The sequence below is a fragment of the Bufo gargarizans genome, chromosome 3 (assembly GCF_014858855.1).
Source record: "Bufo gargarizans isolate SCDJY-AF-19 chromosome 3, ASM1485885v1, whole genome shotgun sequence".
In the NCBI taxonomy this organism is placed as follows: domain Eukaryota; kingdom Metazoa; phylum Chordata; class Amphibia; order Anura; family Bufonidae; genus Bufo; species Bufo gargarizans.
In genome coordinates this window covers 460,473,607-460,494,780 of record NC_058082.1, presented here as the reverse complement: position 1 = coordinate 460,494,780, position 21,174 = coordinate 460,473,607, and the positions used below count along the sequence as shown (strand labels likewise).

The 21,174-nt window shown below is 44.5% G+C and overlaps 1 protein-coding gene across 3 annotated transcripts in view; it reads right to left on the bottom strand.

Annotated features, from left to right (window-relative positions):
• Positions 1–20,501, bottom strand: part of LOC122930336 (cyclic AMP receptor-like protein A) — a 600,516-nt gene extending 580,015 nt beyond the window's left edge. For all 3 annotated transcript variants that reach the window (XM_044283622.1, XM_044283621.1, XM_044283623.1), the window contains exon 1: positions 20,264–20,501. Coding sequence is in view for 2 of the 3 variants with exons in the window: in XM_044283621.1 (XP_044139556.1) it covers positions 20,264–20,305 (42 nt within the window). In the remaining variant the exon portion in view is untranslated. The remainder of the gene's footprint in view (positions 1–20,263) is intronic.
• Between the last annotated feature and the right edge of the window lie 673 nt (positions 20,502–21,174).

The following is a 21,174-nucleotide window of genomic DNA, read 5'->3' as shown; positions in this document are numbered from 1 at the left end:
ATCGCAAAGTGATTATCAATGAGATTGACCGCTGCTCCACTATCCACAAAAATCTCACAAAAAATGTTCTTGCTCTCTAGCGCCACCCTAGCCGGCAGGACAAAACGGGAACTACAAGCAAACGGAAAATCTTCAATCTCCACCTCAATCCTGCCAATAGTAACAGACGGAACATTTTTCAAAGATTTTTTCCTCTTCGTTTCTTTATTATACCCAGAGAACTGCCTGAATCTCCTAGAGGGACAAATATTTGCCAAATGATTAATACCTCCACAACAAAAACAAACCCTCCCATGCGGGCTGAATCTTCTATTGTCAGAAGCACTCAACCCCAGCTGCATGGGCTCCTGCTCAGAAGGGGCTGACAGCGACTGAGACCCCTGCGCAGAGAATGGGACCGCTGCACAGTCCTGGGACCGAGTATGACAGGAAGGAGAGATCTCTCCTCTCTCTCTAAGACGCCTGTCAATACGAACGGCCTGAGACATAGCAGAGTCCAAAGAAATAGGCCTTTCATGAAAGGCAAATGCATCTTTCAATCCCTCTGAAAGACCATGGCAAAATTGACTTCGGAGTGCAGCATCATTCCAACCAGTATCAGCTGCCCAACTCCGAAATTCTGAGCAGTATATTTCTGCGGATTGTTTACCCTGGCATAGGAGACGTAGTCTAGACTCCGCCAGAGCAATACGATCCGGATCATCATATATCTGACCCAGGGCTAAAAAGAATTCATCCACTGAACGGAGGGGCCGTGCCCCCTCCGGCAGCGAAAAGGCCCAGGACTGAGCGTTACCCCTGAGCAGCGATATAATGATCCCCACCCTCCGTTCCTCATCACCAGAAGAATGGGGAAGAAGGCGAAAATGGAGTTTGCAAGCCTCTCTAAAACGCACAAAATTCTCACTACCCCCGGAGAACGTATCCGGGAGCGAGATCTTAGGCTCAGAACAAGCTCCATGAACGCAAACTGAACCGGTCACTTGAAGCTGAGAAAAAGTCTTACGGAGGTCAGCTACCTCCAATGAAAGACCCTGGAAGCGTTCAGCCAAAAGTGAAACCGGATCCATGCTTAAGACGGTTTTGGCGGCTTATAATGTCACGGAATGTGTACAGGTAACAAGGCAAAGCGACATGTATAAACGACTCGCTGGATCCAAAAACTAAGGAACCAAGGGAGACCCCTGCAGAAGACCTGGCACTTTCCCTGGCTGCTCAGCCTATGCAAAGATCCGAATGGTGGAGGTTTGCATATCCACGAACCTTGACTATAAAGCCCTGAGCACCCTACAATAGTGAGGGGACACGACCACCGGCTCCCTACACAAGACACGGAGGGAGTCAGGGTCACCTGGGATCCAGCAAACAGATATTAACAGTTAAAGGTACACTTAGCTTTGAAGCAAACAGGAGGACAGATCAGCGTGCACACACACTCCAGGAAGTAGTATAAGCCGCCCAGAAAAGCATTCTGGGGAGGCATTTAAAGGGAAGCAATTAACACATGACAGCTGAGAGAGGCTGACGAGAGGAGGAGCTGAATACCACAACACAGAAATTCAAGGAGGAGGTTCTGAAAGGCCTCTGTCAGAGCTTCTCAGCTGTCTGGTTGTGACAGATATGGGCTGACATGTATATGGCGTCTCAGTCATGTTTATATCTGGCGCTTTAAATAGATAACAGCCTCCCAGGCCACTCCCCCTTGCATCCTCTCTGGAAAATGGGGGGAAAAAGTGAGGGTATATACATCTTTTCAATTGTTTGAGGGGTTTTCTATGTGGTTTTAACGGATTTATTAAAAGTTATTTTTGAAATAAGGGAAGGTTCTTTCAAATTAGATATTTCTATACTTCCTGTAAGAATATAAATTGCTTTCAAAAGCATTTGAGTAAAAATAAACATCACTGGCATTGGTGTGTCCTAAAACAACCGTACAATTAAAATATATAAATAGTAATATATAAAGTATAAGAAAACCAACTTCCAGCATCCAGGCCGTAGTAAAATCCATCCACTTTTATTAGTAACTTTAAAAATCCATGTAGCAGATAAGAATCACAAAGCGGTCAACGCGTTTTTCCCCTGGTCGGGAGTTCCCTGCATGGCCGCTAAGTCAGCATGGATGAACTGAAGATTTTTTCTTTTGTTATTACTAGTACGGTATTTATCCCCTACATCGAATGGTGTAATAAAAAATTTAAAAAAATAACTCAAAACGCCCGATTCACAGATTTTTTTCGTTGCTTCTCCTACCCAACAAAATTGAATAAAAAAAATGATCAAAAGGTCAAACACACCCCAAAATGGTATTACTGAAAAGCCAAATGTCGCTGCACTCACACAGCTCTGTAGCCTTAAAAAAAAAAAGTTATGGGGGTTAGAATATTAAAACACATGAAAAACTATACAAATGTGGTATCGCCGTAATTGTACTGACCTGGGGAATATAGGGAAAAGGTCAGTTTTACCACACAAGGTACAATGTAAAGGCAAAACCCAACTACATTGTATGCAACAGTAAATGGTACCAAAATTCTTGTAGAAAGTACTTGTTTTTTGCAGGACAAGCCCTCATACAGCTATGTGAAAGCAAAGACAAAAAAGTTACAGCTCCAGGGACGAAGGGATGGGAGTAAGAAATGAAAACGCTTTACAAATCCTGGATACTGGATTTACAGTTTCCTGATGTTCATCTTTATTAACCCTTTAGTGACCAGCCTGTTTTGGGCCTTACTGATGAAGCGTTTTTCTTCCTTTTTTCATGGTTGCGTTCCAAGAGCTATAATTTTTTTATTTTTCCTTCTATATAGCTTTATGAAGGCTTGTATTTTGTGGGACAAGTTGTAGTTTATAATGGCGCAATTTTGGGGTACATATAACTTTCTGATCAACTTTTATTAACTTTCTGGGAGGGAAGTGGGAAAAATAGCAATAATGCCACTGTGTTTTTACATTAAAAATGTTATGGCGTTCATTTTTCGGTATAAATAACATAATATCTTTATTCTCTGTGTCACTACGATTACAGTTATACCAAATACATATAGTTTTTATTCAATTTTCCTACTTTTTTGCAATAAAATCCCTTTAAAAAAAGAAATTTGATGATTTTGCATTGCCGCTTCCCAAGGAACTATGGAGTTGTGTGAGGTCTTGATTTTTGCTGGACGATTTTTCATTGGTATAATTTTGGAGTAAATGGCACTTTTTGATCGTTGTTATTCCCTTTTTTTTTTTTTTTTTTTACGGCGTTCACTGTAGGGGATAATTTACATGATATTTATGTAGTCCGGGTCATTACGGACGCGGCGACACCAAACATATGGGAGAGATTTAATTTTTGCAATTTTTTTCATTGAAAAGCGTGTTTTTTTAATGTGATTTTTTATTGAATGTTTTTTTTTTTACCACTTAATAGTCCCACGAGGGGACTATAACAGACAACATTCTGATTGATTTTAAAATGCAATGCATTTTCCCTATAGTGCATTGCATTTTAATATCAGTGCTATTCTGACAATGACCAACAGGCCTACACGAGACCCCAGCCAGCCTTCACAACACACCGGCACCCAGTGATCGCATTTGCAGGGTGCCGATGGGATACAGAGGGAGTCCGCTCTGTCTGTCAGCACTTTACATGCGGCGGGCGCCATTGCCTGCGGCATGTAAAGTGTTAAACAGCCCGGATCGGCACTCCTGCAGGTCCAAGCTGTTAGAGCAGGGCCACGGCTCTCATGTGAGAGCCGGGCCCCTGCTCCCAGCGCTTAGACTGGGTCGCCGTAAAAAAGCGGAGGCCCAGCCTAAGGCCCCTTAGTGACTGCCGTAAAAAGGCATATGGGTGGTCACTAAGGGGATAATATACCTACGTACAAAATATTCACAAAACAATTATTTATTATATTTATTCCAATTCAAACTAAAATAGAAAGATATTGATAAACAGCCAAAAATGATTTTGGTAGCCCAAAAAAAAAATATATAATAATTCTGATCATTAAAGGCTTATTTTTCTGGTTAACATCCCTTAAAATAATCATTTATAAAAGTATCCGTAATTTTGTACGGTATTTTTTTTACCGTTATTGTTTCTATCTTCTGTTCTGACCATGTCCATCCAGCTCTTTCTTATTTCCTTTGATGTTATGTCCATGAGCAGGTCAAAGGAGCATCAGGGGCAGTAATTAGGGAGTGTCTATGTAACTAGCTGGGTTGGAGGAGCTATAAACTAGCTGGGTATTGTTAAAGGGGCAGTGATTGGGGAGTGTCTATGTAACTAGCTGGGTGGGAGGAGCTATAAACTAGCTGGGCGTTGTTAGGGACAGTGATAGAGGATTGTCTATGTAACCTGATGGGTGGGAGGAGCTATACACTAGCTGGGAGTTGTAAGGGGCTGTGATGGGGAGTGTATATGTAACTAGCTGGTGGGAGGAGCTATAAACTAGCTGGGTATTGTTTTAGGGGCGGTGATTGGGGAGTGTCTATGTAACTCGCTGGGTGGGAGGAGCTATACACTAGCTGGGAGTTGTTAGGGGCGGTGCTGGAACTGTGACAGAGAAAGGAGAAGTGCATTATGGGTTTGGTTGGATACAGCAACAGGAAGTGCTACATACAGGATGGAAACAAACCAGTGATCTAATTAAATGCTGAAAATGAGTCTGGAGAGTTCAAATTCAAAAAACAGAACTGCATAGAGAAGATGTACTTGAAGTAAGCAACTACATGAGCAGGTTTGTTAAAAACGACACTAATCCTGGAAAACCCCTTTAAGGCCCTTTCAGACCTGTCATTAGGAAGCGCACTCCCCATAAGTTTGCAATAAGACAATGTCAGTTTCTATTGGACTCTTCACATAGTTATCCATCATCATGTTACTAAATTATCAGCGCAAGGTGACATCTGCTACAGTATGCCGAAATTCCCAGGTGGTACTTAAGGCGAGAGATTGTACTGCACGGCATAAGTGGGGTGCAGGGACCATGAGCATGCAGTGATTACTAATGATAAAGAAGATCCTAAAAGAAGCATTGTAGTAGGAACTAGGAAGCTGTGAAGATGTATTTATGGCGCTATGAGTGAGCCGGTCCCGTCTGTACCAGGCACATCACTGCAGGCACAGAATGAATCTCACTGGAGGACAAGACACTTCTCAGAGCTAATTGACATTTGTAAAATGACTACTCTGATGTAAGAAGTGTCTGGTCTGGGCTTTGTGCAGCATTTTAACTAAAAGGTCAATTGCCTCTGGTACGTATTATATATTAAGATGAAGCCTTGGAGTCACAATAGCTGCATTACGACAGGACTTTCCTACCTAACGCTACGCGCTGAATGTGAACTTTTACCATCATTTGGAATTATAATATATGTTAGGACTGTATAATAAAAATGCATTTATCTGAACATACGAAATAAATTTATATGACCTTTCATGATTTAGTTCTAATTAGCCTGAGAGAGGTAAAGACTGCCTAATTATGTTGATTAAACCGGAAAGCATTTGGTAAAGTGAAGAAATACGCCAGCCTCCACCGCAGAGGTCATATGAAAATAAGAAGTAAGTTATGTATTAAAAACACAGTGGCCACAAAAGAATGATCCACTGTGCCTTGTCTGCCAAGGGAACATTGCTCAGTGGTAGACGGGAAGGCTTAGGCCTCTTTCACACGAACGATACGGATTGTGTCAGGGTGCGTTCAGTGAAACTCGCACCATTTTGCAAGCAAGTTCAGGCAGTTTTGTCTGCATCTGAGTTCAGTGTTTCAGTTTTTTCACGTGGCTGCAATCAGTTTTGATGCGATTTTCACGCACATGAAAAAAAAAAACTGAAGGTTTACAAACAATATCTCCTAGCAACCATCAATGAAAAACGCATTGCATCAGGTTTGCATCCGGATTAGGCTACATGCACACGACCGTATGTGTTTTGCGGTCCGCAAATTGCAGAGCCGCAAAAAATAAAATAAACGGATGACGTTCTGCATGGCATCTGTTTTTTTTTTGCGGATCAATTGTAATAATGCCTATCCTTGTCCACAAACAACAAAAAAAATAGGACATGCACAATTTTCTTTGCGGGGCAACGGAACGGACATTCTTATGCAGACAGCACACGTTTTTTGTGGACCCATTGAAATGAATGAGTCCGCATCCTTTCCGCAAAAAAATAAAATAACGGAACGGACACGGAAACAAACAATGTTCATGTGCATGTAGCCTTAGGCCTCTTTCACACTACAGTATGTTGAATTCAGTGTTTTGCGTTCCGTTTTTCACGGATCCGTTGTTCCGTTTTTTGCTTCCGTTGTGGTTCCGTTTCCATTCCGTTGTTCCGTTTTTCCGTATGGCATATACAGTATACAGTAATAACATAGAAAAAATTGGGCTGGGCATAACATTTTCAATAGATGGTTCCGCAAAAAACGGAACGGATACGGAAGACATACGGATGCATTTCCGTATGTGTTCCATTTTTTTGCGGACCCATTGACTTGAATGGAGCCACGGACCGTGATTTGCGGCCAAATATAGGACATGTTCTATCTTTTCAACGGAACGGAAATACGGAAACGGAATGCATACGGAACACATTCCATTTTTTTGCGGAACCATTGAAATGAATGGTTCCGTATACGGACCGTATACGGAACGCAAAAAACGGACCGCAAAACGGAAAAAAAAAACGGTAGTGTGAAAGAGGCCTTACAATGTGTTTTTCACTGAAGACCTATTCACTTCTATGGGGCCAGTCTGCGTGAAAAACACAGAATATATATCATGCTACGATTCTCACGCAACGCAGAACTGATGCATGAAAAACAACGCTCATGTACACAGACCCATTGAAATGAATGGGTCAGGATTCAGTGCGGGTGCTATGCGTTCACCTCACGCATTGCACCCGCGCAGAAAACTCACTCGTGTGAAAGGAACCTTAGAGAGAAATGGGCAGCCCTGGCCCCATAGAAGTGAATGGGGCTTCAGTGAAAACGCACTGCATCTGGATCTAATCCAGATGCAGTCCACATACAATGCGTTTTTCACTGAAGGTTGCTAGGAGACACTGAACGCAAATGTAGACAAAACTGACTGACCTTGTTTGCGAAATAGTGCGAGTTTCACTGAATGCACCCTAAACGCATCCTGACAAAATCCATATCAAAAGCCATAAGAGGCATTAAGATGTGACATTTTGTGCCAAAAATTTGGCAGAAAACTCTCTGTCACAAAGTAAGCCAATCAGTAGTCAGTGTAAAGTACAAAACTGTCTAGCTGTACACCAAAATTTATCATCTAGCCTGAGCCACTGAGAGTAAGGCCCCATGCACACGGCCGTGTTTCACAGCCGTGTGCGGGCCGTGGAACCGCGGCCTGGATCCCTCCTGAGAGCAGGAGCGCACGGCGTCACTGGTTGCTATGACGCCGTGCGCTCCCTGCTGCCGGCACAGTACAGTAATACACTGGTACGATCTATACCAGTGTATTACTGTACTGTGCCGGCAGCAGGGGGCGCACGGCGTCATAGCAACCAGTGACGCCGTGCGCTCCTGCTCTCAGGAGGGATCCAGGCCGCGGTTCCACGGCCCGCACACGGCTGTGAACAACGGCCGTGTGCATGGGGCCTAAGGGCTCGTTCACACAAACGTTTTTTGCGTTCCGTATACGGGCCGTTTATTGCGTTCCGTATATGGTACCATTCATTTCTATGGGTCCGCAAAAAAAGCTGAATGTACTCCGTGAGCATTCAGTTTCCGTATGTACGCATTTCCGTTCCGCTACATTTTGAGTCTTGTCAGCAAATCACGTTCCGTGGCTCCATTCAAGTCAATGGGTCCGCAAAAAAGACACATGCATCAGTATGTCTTCCCGTATCTGTTCCGTATTTGCGGAACCATCTATTCAAAATGTTATGCCCAGACCAATTTTTTCCATTTAATTACTGTATACTGTATATTGCAAGAAAATTTAGACTAAAACCTTCAGAATCACAGGTGCATATCCATGAAGCAAACATAATTACAACAAACAAAATGGCTGCACACCATTATAAATATAAACAATAGACCTAAGAATTGTGGGTCATTCTAGATAAAAGTGGTACAATACTGACTATAAAAGAATAATGGAAGCTCTTCCATTTTTCATTTATACTAATTTATAGTCGGTATTGTACCACTTTTATCAAGAATGACCCTCATTTCTTAGCTCTATTGTTTATATTTATAATGTTGTGCAGCCATTTTGTTTTTTGTATACTGTATATGCCATACGGAAAAACTGAACGGAAAAACTGAACCGAAACGGAAACACAACAGAAACAAAAAACGGAACAACAGATCCGGAAAAAACAGCCTGCAAAACACTAAAAAAGCCATACGGTCGTGTGAAAGAGGCCTAAAAGGGGTTTAACCACCACAATAAATGCTATTTCTTTTAATACACCAGGTCAAAATAAGCATATTTGCAAATATTACAGCTTTTTCCGAAACCTAAGAGTTTCTAAATGCAGACTTAGGCCGCCTTCACACGACCGTATGGCTTTTTCAGTATTTTGCGGTCCGTTAAAAACGGATCTGCAAAAAATACGGATGACATCCGTGTGCATTCCGTTTTTTGCGGAACTGAACATCTGGCCCCTAATAGAACAGTACTATCCTTGTCAGTTAGGCAGACAATAATAGGACATGTTCTATCTTTGAATGGAAATACAGAAACGGAAGGCATACGAAGTACCTTCCATTTTTTTGCGGTTCCATTGAAATGAATGGTTCCGTATACGGAACGCAAAAAACTGAACGTAAATGGAAAAAAGAAAATGTTTGTGTGCAGGAAGCCTTAAAGGGATTTTCCAGTGACACAAAAAAATATCACCATCATTGAACCTTGCTGCATACTATGAATCAGATGATTAAAGGGAACCTGTCACCAGGATTTTGTGTATAGAGCTGAGGACATGGGTTGCTAGATCGCCGCTAGCACATCCGCAATACCCAGTCCCCATAGCTCTGTGTGCTTTTATTGTGTATGAAAACCGATTTGATACATATGCAAATTAACCTGAGATGAGTCAGAGCTTGAAAATATGACTCTTCTCTGGTCACACAAGTAAGATATGACTCTTTTATGTTAATTTGCACATGTATCAAAACCTTTTTTTTGACACAATAAAAGCACACAGAGCTATGGGGGCTGTGTATTGCGGATGTGCTAGCGGCCATCTAGCAGCCCATGTCCTCAGCTCTATACACAAAATCCTGGTGACAGGTTACCTTTAAGTTCTGAGTGCATTTTTACTCCTCCAGCATAACTGCGATCTGTGACCTCCACCCTGTGTTAACTTCCCAGCACAAGACTCACTGGGAGTGTCTGGAACATCACAGATCCAAACAGGGCCTGGTAGCTTCATTAGTATTCAGTTTAGTGAATATTAATGAAGCCGTGTTGGATTTTCCAGCACACAGGCTTTTAATAAAGAAATAATTTAACAGGTGTTAATTGGGATTTGAACCCCAGACCTTCTTTATAGCAGGCAGAAAGTAACCAATACACTACAGACCTGCTCTGTTTGAAGAGCTGGATTTTCTATACTCAAAAAGCTATTTTCTTCACAACCATAATGCTAAATAACTAGTATATTACTGAATTTAAGTTAACTTGCCAGGCTAGGGTCCCAGCACGGGCTCCAACATGCCCCTGCCCTTGTCACGCCCAAGTGGCGTACAAGACACAAAACCGAGTGTGCGCCAAAATTGTGTCCCATGGCCGGACAATAAAGAGGCCTTGTGACACTTTTTACGTCTAAAAGTGTCACAAGTTCATTAGTAAATGTGGCCATTAAGTTTTTACATAAACTTGCATAAATTTGTCAAGAAAAGTGAAAAAAATTACAAAATGCTTATAAATGTACTTCAGTATACCATAGAAACATTACAAAAAGATCCAAAAACACTGAAGCAGTAAACTGTGTGAAAACTAAAATTCCTGTCACTCTCAAAATTTTGGGCCACGACGACATATGTAGGGTTAACCTACATGATTTATCTAGCACAACTGACTAAGCATTACCGTGATGCAATCCTGTTTGTTAACATGAGGAAATGCAACTTTTTACAACAGGCTAATCATACTGCTATAAAGATATAGAATCAGCAAAAAAAATATAACCTATCTGTGGAGATAGTAGTTGTTTTAACAGCAAAAGGGCAAGAACCATGAAACATGAATGCAGTGTTAAAGTGTATCTATCATTTAAAAGAACTTTGGGCATGTCATAGAGAGAAGCTAGAAGTTCTCATTGGTGAAAATCTGAGAGCGATGTTCCCCACCGATTGCTTTAACAAAGGGGCTGTGGATGCATTCTTACAGCCATCCTCCAACACACCGCTGGGATGCATTGGGAAGCTGACATGCCAAAGGGGCAACCACTCTGAGGTTTACCGCAGCCTGTGGGGTTGCTCACCCTTGGTGAGTTTTTCTCCAGATCCATTCCGTTTTCTGGAAAGCCCACAGTGTGGCCAGACCTGCGGTGATTGATAAGTTTCTAGTAGTAATGTCAAATTTTTCAGTGTATAATAATACTATAAAAACACTTGCCAATGATAATTAAAAGGCTATAAATATTAATTAAAAAAGTTAATCACCCCTGGGGACCTTCTCGGGTGGGAATCAACTTACCTGATCTCCGCCACTGCATTTTGAATTCATTGCACCCCCTTGGGTGCCGCAGGTCTCCCAGTATTAACATCTGACCGCAGTGATGACGTCACCCATGCGTCATGTCACTGGTACACCTAGAGCCTGGGTGACATCAACACTGCGGCCAGTCATTGGCTGCAGCATCCATATGATTCACCTCAAACCGGACATTGATGCAGGGAGGCCCAGTATCAGCAGAACCGGCGAGGCAGGGATGGAGCCGGAACTGAGAGCCGGGGACCAGGTAAACATCACGGATCCAGCCAACTGGGGAGTCTTAAAGGGACACTGACAGGCCCAATAACCATAATTAGCTGTACATATCCATGCACAGGTCTTCTAATGTGCATTAAAAACATATAAGTATCCCCCCTGTCCACATTATGAATACAGTTAACTCACGTTTTATAACCTGAACTAATCGCTGTTCTTTCTGCCCAAGGGGCGGGGTTTCAGCTTCTCTTGCGCCCAGCCAGCATCAGCCCAACCGCCGTTTTTGAAGCGCCGCCCAGCTCATCAATATTCACTTAGCTGGGCGGCTTCTGCAGTCCCCGACCGTCCGAGATCCGGCGCATGCCCAATAGAAAGCTATGGGAATCGGACTCGCTTTCAGCTTCTGCGCATGCGCCCGACACCCATAGCTTTCTATTGGGCATGCGCCGGATCTCGGCTAAGTGAATATTGATGAGCTGGGCGGCGCTTCAAAAACGGCGGTTGGACTGATGCTGGCTGGGCGCAATAGAAGCTGAAACCCCGCCCCTTGGGCAGAAAGAACAGCGATTAGTTCAGCTTATAAAACGTGAGTTAACTGTATTCATAATGTGGACAGGGGGGATACTTATATGGTTTTAATGCACATTAGAAGACCTGTGCATGGATATGTACAGCTAATTATGGTTATTGGGCCTGTCGGTGTCCCTTTAAGAAAAACTCACCATGGGTTAACAACTTATTTAAGGGCATGCTCACATGGCGGAAATCCTTGTAAATTCTGTTTGTATTGCACCTCCCACTGAAAACAGTGTACTGTAACGCGTAATTTATCTCTGAATTTACAATAAAAGACCCTTGTATTATAGTGGGGGCATCAGATCCCGGAGATCTTTTTGTTTACTGTTGCTTGCTGTTCCTGCATATCGATGAGGGTGGATTACACACATTCAGTGGTGTTCTTCTTCTGATTGGCTGCCCCATGCATTGTACCAGACACAAGTACTCTACTAGTTACAAACTCACAACCAAATAGGCTGAGCATACTACTTGCAGTTGAGAATTGTTATCCTCTGAGACGGTATCACACTATACAGCCTAATATTCCACTGGAGTATGGCCTCATGCACACGACCGTTGTTGTGTTCCGTTCCGCAAAATGGGGTTCCGTTGTTCCGTGATCCATTTCCGCTTTTGTTTCCGTGTGTCTTCCTTTATTTTTGGAGGATCACCAGACATGAAGGAAAGTAAAAAAAAAAGTCAAGTTTGCCATGCAACTGATAGGAAAAAAACGGACGCGGGCGACAATCTTGTGTGCCTCCACGTTTTTTCAGATAATTGCATTAATGAGAAATAGAACAGGTGTTCCTAATAATTCTTTAGGTGAGTGTATATTGTCATACCCCATCCCCATCCCCAACTATATTGTCATACAGTAGCACACATTGCTCATAGGTTCCCATGTTAAAAAAAAAAAAGAAAAAGAGTATACCAGCATGGTATACGTTTTTTACTGGATGCCTCTCTCTGCAATCACGTAATTGACTACACTAATCTAAGCAGCAGAAAAAGTTATACCGTAGTATACTGATCCAATGGAAGCTGAAAGAACAATCTTTTTGGTCTGTCAGGTGAAAGGGGCCTATGGATAAAATTGTCGCCAGGCACATAACTACACAAAAATACACTACAAACACAGTGTGAACACACACGAGTGCTTTCATGTGAGACTATAAATTACATAACTAGACTACCTGCAATGTTTTCATTAATTCGGAGATCCCCTTTCGGTCAATGATTCTAATGTTATTTTATCATCACTGCACCATGCACACAAAACTGTTTGTTCCACAAAACGCTAATTACTATGCTATAAAAGTGTGCCCGGGCGGCCAGTGATAAAGTGTTCTTATCAGAACATGCCAGTGCAAGGGAACTGACACTAAAAATGAGAGATAAAACTAGAGGAAAACAGGGAAGTCATCTAACCAGATTAAAAAAAAAATGAACCATCATCTTCTACAGTTGAGGCTTTTCACTGATGCCTCCAGGATTTCTGTGATAGCAGCCATGCAGCCTGTAGCTGGTGGTCCTCCTGTTCGTAAAGGGGTTGTCTCATCTTAGACATTGGTGGTGTATCGTTAGGACATGCCACCAATGTCACATACCTGAACCTATCTCCAGAACGGGACCCCGAAGTGAGCAGAGAGCAGCCCCTCATGCGCTTGGCTACCTCCAGCAGCTCAACAGAGGTGAATGGACTAAGGGCCGCGCTTGCCTGGTGCACTCTCTTTATTTCTTTGGAGCTTGTGAAAATAGCCGATTATGGTAACTCGGCTAGTTTCATAACTACCATAGAAATGAATAGAGAGCAAGCCACACATGAGCGGTACACTCTCCTTCACTTTCAGGTCCCGTTCTGGAGCTAAGTGACGGTCTCAGAGGTGGGCCCCGCAACTATCTGACTTAAAATAGCATATCATAGTGATATGTCATCAAAGTCTGAGGTGACTGCGGATCTAGGAATTAAACGGCCGGTATCAGAGTTAAAGGGAGTCTGTCACCAAAATTTGACAATATAAACTGCTTACATGGCGCTCTAGCACAACTACACAAGATTCCAATGGTACCTTTGTTGTATTCTTCTGACTTTCGCCAGCTGAAAAAAACATAGTTTTATCTACAGTACAGACCAAAAGTTCTCATTCAAAGAGTACTCTTCTCATTCAAAGAGTTTTCTTTATTTTCATGACTATAAAAATTGTAGATTCACACTGAAGGCATCAAAACTATGAATTAACACATGTGGAATTATATACATAACTAAAAAGTGTGAAACAACTGAAAATATGTCATATTCTAGGTTCTTCAAAGTAGCCACCTTTTGCTTTGATTACTGCTTTGCACACTCTTGGCATTCTCTTGATGAGCTTCAAGAGGTAGTCACCTGAAATGGTTTTCACTTCACAGGTGTGCCCTGTCAGGTTTAATAAGTGGGATTTCATGTCTTATAAATGGGGTTGGGACCGTCAGTTGCGTTGTGGAGAAGTCAGGTGGATACACAGCTGATATTCCTACTGAATAGACTGTTAGAATTTATATTATGGCAAGAAAAAAGCAGCTAAGTAAAGAAAAACGAGTGGCCATCATTACTTTAAGAAATGAAGGTCAGTCAGTCTGAAAAATTGGGAAAACTTTGAAAGTGTCCCCAAGTGCAGTCACAAAAACCATCAAGCACTACAAAGAAACTGGCTCACATGCAGACCGCCCCAGGAAAGGAAGACCAAGAGTCACCTCTGCTGCGGAGGATAAGTTCATCCGAGTCACCAGCCTCAGAAATCGCAGGTTAACAGCAGCTCAGATTAGAGACAAGGTCAATGCCACACAGAGTTCTAGCAGCAGACATATCTCTAGAACAACTGTTAAGAGGAGACTGTGTGAATCAGGCCTTCATGGTAGAATATCTGCTAGGAAACCACTGCTAAGGACAAGCAACAAGCACAAGAGACTTGTTTGGGCTAAAGAACACAAGGAATGGACATTAGACCAGTGGAAATCTGTGCTTTGGTCTGATGAGTCCAAATTTGAGATCTTTGGTTCCAACCACCGTGTCTTTGTGCGACGCAGAAAAGGTGAACGGATGGACTCTACATGCCTGGTTCCCACCGTGAAGCATGGAGGAGGAGGTGTGATGGTGTGGGGGTACTTTGCTGGTGACACTGTTGGGGATTTATTCAAAATTGAAGGCATACTGAACCAGCATGGCTACCACAGCATCTTGCAGCGGCATGCTATTCCATCCAGTTTGCGTTTAGTTGGACCATCATTTATTTTTCAACAGGACCATGACCTCAAACACACCTCCAGGCTGTGTAAGGGCTATTTGACCATGAAGGAGAGTGATGGGGTGCTGCGCCAGATGACCTGGCCTCCACAGTCACCGGATCTGAACCCAATCGAGATGGTTTGGGGTGAGCTGGACCGCAGAGTGAAGGCAAAAGGGCCAACAAGTGCTAAGCATCTCTGGGAACTCCTTCAAGACTGTTGGAAGACCATTTCAGGTGACTACCTCTTGAAGCTCATCAAGAGAATGCCAAGAGTGTGCAACGCAGTAATCAAAGCAAAAGGTGGCTACTTTGAAGAACCTAGAATATGACATATTTTCAGTTGTTTCACACTTTTTTGTTATGTATATAATTCCACATGTGTTAATTCATAGTTTTGATGCCTTCAGTGTGAATCTACAATTTTCATAGTCATGAAAATAAAGAAAACTCTTTGAATGAGAAGGTGTGTCCAAACTTTTGGTCTGTACTGTATATGCAAATGAGGGCTCGCAAGCGCCCAGGGGCGGGGTTCTTGTTGTAGGTGCCCAGGCTAATCTGCCTTCTTTTTTTATATTACCCCTCCCCAGCCTCTTGCTGGTCCCGCCCTATAAGGCTGTTTCATCATCCCAAGTACTGGCCGAGATCCGGCGTGTGCGCAGTTCATCGCCGGCCCGTGCATGCGCACTGAAATGTGGATATACTTACTTTTCTCTTGCTCGGCTTGCCTCCAGTCTCCCTGCTTGCTTCCGGTCCGCCGGCGCATGCGCACAACATGAAGCGATGCCGCTCTCCACAATGGGCATCGTAGTGCGAATTCCCGGGCCAGCGGTGAACTGCGCACACACCAGATCTCGGTCGGTACTTGGGATGATGAAACAGCCTTATAGGGCGGGACCAGCAAGAGGCTGGGGAGGGGTAATATGAAAAGTAGGCAGAGCAGCCTGGGCACCTACAACAAGAACCCCACCCCTAGGCACTTGCAAGCCCTCATTTGCATATAGATAAAACAATGTTTTTTCAGCTGGTGAAAGTCAGAAGAATACAACAAAGGTACCATTGGAATCTTGTGTAGTTGTGCTAGAGCGCCAGGTAAGCAGTTTGTATTGTCAAATTTTGGTGACAGACTCCCTTTAATGCCAATGTCAGTGATTACAGCCGAAACGCAGCTTCAGTCAGTGCTTGGCTCTCGCGATGATCCTCAGCACCGTGTACCCGTGCCTGGATTAATGGTTCGTGCAGAAGGGACTCCCCGAGTGAAAAATGCACTTAACGCAGCTGATTTTTGTGATAGCTATATTTAAATGGTATATACATTCTAAATCCACAATTAAAAAAAAGACATTATTGGGGGAGTTTGTACAATTTTAATGTAACTGTTGGGGGGTTAATGGAAGAAACAAGGACTGCGACATTCATCTTAAAAACTTTTGTTATGCCACCTTTAAAACGTATACATCATTAACATTGGTATCTTTACAGTTCCTCCAGACTCAATACCAATATTATGATTAAAGGGGCTTTCCAGGAGTAAAACCCAAACGATCAACTGTTAGAAGAGGCCGAAGCGCTCCTGTAACAGCTGTGGCGTCCTCACAGCAAATCCAAGCACAGCACCATAGAATAAATAGTGGCTGTGCTTGGTATTGCAGTCTAGGCCCATTCACTAAGGGCTCTTTCACACCTGCGTTCTTTTCTTCCGGCATAGAGTTCCGTCGTCGGGGCTCTATGCCGGAACAATCCTGATCAGGATTATCCTAATGCATTCTGAATGGAGAGAAATCCGTTCAGGATGCATCAGGATGTCTTCAGTTCCGGACCGGAACGTTTTTTGGCCGAAGAAAATACCGCAGCATGCTGCACTTTTTGCTCCGGCCAAAAATCCTGAAGACTTGCCGCAAGGCCGGATCCGGAATTAATGCCCATTGAAAGGCATTGATCCGGATCCGGCCTTAAGCTAAACGTTGTTTCGGCGCATTGCCGGATCCGACGTTTAGCTTTTTCTGAATGGTTACCATGGCTGCCGGGACGCTAAAGTCCTGGCAGCCATGGTAAAGTGTAGTGGGGAGCGGGGGGGGGCAGTATACTTAACGTCCGTGCAGCTCCCGGGGCGCTCCAGAGTGACGTCAGGGCGCCCCAAGCGCATGGATCACGTGATCGCATGGCACGTCATCCATGCGCATGGGGCGCTCTGACGTCATTCTGGAGCGCCCCGGGAGCCGCACGGACTGTAAGTATACCGCTCCCCCGCTCCCCACTACTACTATGGCAACCAGGACTTTAATAGCGTCCTGGCTGCCATAGTAACACTGAAAGCATTTTGAAGACGGATCCATCTTTAAATGCTTTCAGTTCACTTGCGTTTTTCCAGATCCGGCGTGCAATTCCGGCAAGTGGAGTAGACGCCGGATCCGGACAACGCAAGTGTGAAAGAGGCCTTAAATGGCCTGAGCTGCAAATAGGCCATGTGACCAATGAACGTGAGATCACTGGTCTGGGTAGATGCCACATAGCCCACTGCAGCACCAAGGTCTCTTCTAACAGCTTATCAGCAGGAGATGATGGGAGTCCGAACCTATTATTCATGACCTATCCTGAGTAAAGATCATCAGTAGTGAACTCTCAGAAATCTTTGCGAGTCTAGAGGGATTCAAACAAGAGTGGACTGGCCATAGACCCTACAGGGAAATTTCCCAGTGGGCTGGAGCCTAAGGGGTCACCCAAAGCCTGCTCATGGCCACCAGTCATTATTAGGTTCGGCTAAGGAAGTATTTTGTCGTGCACAGTGGTATTTAGTCATGCTGAGGCAGTATTTTGTGCTGCACTGTCGTATTAGGTTCGGCTGAGGCAGACCTTTGTGCCGCACTGTGGTATTTGGGTCTGCTGGTTCTGCTAAGGCAGTATTTTGTGCTGCACAGTGGTATCTGGTTCTGCTGAGGCAGTATTTTGTGCTGCACAGTGGTAATTGCTCCTGCTGAGACAGTATTTTGTGCTGCACAGTGGTAATTGCTCCTGATGAGACAGTATTTTGTGCTGCACAGTAGTAATTGCTCCTCCTGAGACAGTATTTTGTGCTGCACAGTGATAATTGCTCCTCCTGAGACAGTATTTTGTGCTGCACAGTGGTAATTGCTCCTCCTGAGACAGTATTTTGTGCTGCACAGTGGTAATTGCTCCTGCTGAGACAGTATTTTGTGCTGCACAGTGGTATTTGCTCCTGCTGAGGCAGTATTTGTGCTGTACTGTGGAATTTGGTTCTGTTGAGGCAGTATTTTGTGCTGCACTGTGGAATTTGGTTCTGTTGAGGCAGTATTTTGTGCTGCACTGTGGAATTTGGTTCTGCTGGGCCAGTATTTTGTCTTGTCTACTTCTGTTGTCCCACCTTCTGTCAGTTTGGACCCACCTACAATATGCGGCCACTTTTAGTTTTTTTCCAGGGCCGCTTTAAGTTCCCAGTCAATCTCTGGATTCAAAATGCGTCAGGTTTCTGATGTATGCGTTTCTACAGATGGCATAATTTAAATCTCCAGTATTAAAGAGGAGTGTGGCAGTGCTGGAATCCTCATTTCTTCCATGGTTCCTTGATGTTTCACCATCTTCCTGAAACAAGTGACTAACCAACCTGATGGTAAAGCAATTCTCAGGACAGGTCAGTACCAGATCGTAGTGGGGCTGACACCACTTTGCTTCTTCGGGCTGGCCCGGTCTGACAACTGTACTATATACACAGCCTTTTGCATCCTTGAATGTAAGTGGAGTAGTTGGAGCTGATCATTTGGATTTATTCACCTTTACTGTTAGGGGTTTATTTCTTTCTCCTGCGCCATCTGACATTGGCATGACTGAACGCATGGCACACTTTAGGATATACAGTTGCCAAGACCACCATTAAACGCCCAGAGTTTTCTGCACCTCAGTAATAACAAGCATACGGAAACTATGGCATCACCATACCGACTGTCACATGACGAGCCACTTGTGTATGTGACGTCATCACAGACCTTTGGTGGGGGCACCACTGTACTAACAGCAGAGGGCATACCTTTTAACCATCCCGGACTTTGGTGGCTGTCTCGTGGTACCAGAACGCTTGAGGTATGTCCCGCTCTCAGCTGACTGTAATGGTGAAGCAGGGAGCTGTCCAATCTCCGCTTCACCATTCAGCTCAGCTGCCAGCACAATATCTGTCATACCTCGCGCTGCTGGTCTCTGTAGCAGGAGCGGGGCAGGCCGGGAATCAGCCTGTGCTCCTCCTACACAGCAGCACCATGTGTGACAGTATCCTCCTGGGGAGCTGTGATCATCGGAGGAACCAGGTGAGTACTGAATGGGACAAAAATCTGGGCATAACTATCATGAGGGGGCACATATCTGGACATAACTACTGTGAGGGTGGGACATATCTGGGCATAACTGCTGTGAGTAGGTAACATATCTGGGCATAACTGCTGTGAGTAGGTAACATATCTGGGCATAACTGCTGTGAGGGGCACAAATCTGGGCAAAACCTGAGGGGGCACATATCTGGGCAAAACTTGAGGGGGCACATATCTGGGCAAAACTATTGTGATGGGGCACTAATATGTCCATAACTACTGTAAGGGGGGCAAAAATCTGGGCATAAATGCTGTGAGGGGGAAAATATCTGGGCATAACTGCTGTGAAGGGAGTTCATATCTGGGCATAACTACTGTGAGGGGGCACATATCTGGGCATAACTACTGTGAGGGGGCATATAGCTGGGCATAACTACTGTGAGGGGCCACATATCTGGGCATAAATATTCTGAGGGGGCACATATCTGAGCATAACTACTGTGAGGGGGCATATCTGGACACAGCAACTGTGAATAGAGCACATATCCAGGCAAACTACTGTGGGCAAATATCTAGCTATAACTACTGTGAAGGGGAGGACATATGGGCATGACTACTTTAAAGGGGGCACAGTGTGGGCATTACTACTGTGGGCATGCACAAATGGGGAATTATTACTATGTGGTGGCATTAAGGGGGCTGGGGTGTATAGTTATGCGTGTCCCCAACACTATACACACCCCACATATGGCCCCTCTGCATACCAAAGAGGGACACTTCTAGTTCTTTATGTGAAAGATCCATATTTTGCATATTTATTCACTTCAATGGTTTTCTTTCACACTAGCGCACTAATTATCTCACTATAGAAATGTCTAAAACCCAGATGAGATTGAATAAAGAAATATTACACAAGGCTCTAATATCCAGAGAGGAACTAAACACCTCCCGCTTCCATATTGTAGATGTATTCATGCAGATCTATAGATCAAAGAGGGACAATATAGGGATTGTCCCTGCACCTGGAAGGCTCGTGTATAGAACCAAGTCACACTGGAGCAGCAGTCTATATCACATACAGCTGTGTGCAGCACAGACCATGTGACAGGACGCAGTCTGAAGGCCGCGATCCCACAAGAAGCAGAAGCCCTGCCACGGCGCACAGGGTTAATGGCGTGCCCTGTGGAGGGAGCTCGGGAGCGCGCACGCTGTACTTACGCATTGGGAGCTGCTGCCGAACCCAGTGCAGTTGTCCGCCATATCGCATCCCCCGCTGCGTCACACAGCGCGCCACCGGCACACGTTACCGACTCTGGTTCTGTTTCACGTTGCTAACTTTCACCGTCAGACGCGCCAGGGTCCGCTGAGGAACTGGCGGTGCGCATGCGCGTGTTGTGTGCCCTCAGCCCCTGTGGCCGGATCTGTGACGAGCGCTTGTGTTGCATTCAGCGTCCTAGGCCGCAGCTCCTGAGACCATTACGTATAGCTAGGCGTGAGCGAGCGGAACACAAGTTAACCCTTGCAGGGCACAGCCCGTTCTAATGGTTCTTCCCTCCCCACCTTCTAAGAGCCATGGCTAAATTACTTTTCTGGTCACGTAGCGGTATGAGGACTTGATATTTGTGAGACAAGTATTTTTAAAGGGGTTATCTGACCCCTGAAATGCCCTCTAATACCTTGGTCCCTCACACACAATGTACTTACCTCACTCCCTGCCGTGACTTGGGTGTTGGGGAGCGAGGTAAGTACAATCTCTAATGGTAGTACAGCTGCCGCTGTATCTCCCTGTCGCGCGGATGAAAACATTTGGGGGAGGGGGACGAGCGTCCCTAGCATCACCTGCGATGCTAGGGAGACTCGTTCCCATCACCACCTGTCATAACCCCACCCCGATACCAGATGTTTTCATCTGCGCGACAGGGAGATGCAGCGGGGACCAGGAGCGACATGGGTGAGGGGAAGCGAGGTAAGTAAAACCCCTGTGACGGGACCATGCATATGGGGGGACATTTCAGGGGTTACCTTTAATGGTAGTACAGTTGAGTGAATTGATTTCTTCATTAAAAAGAGTTTTTGAGCAGCTGAAAATCTCATCTCTGCACAGCTGCTCAAAGTATCGGAGCAAGCGC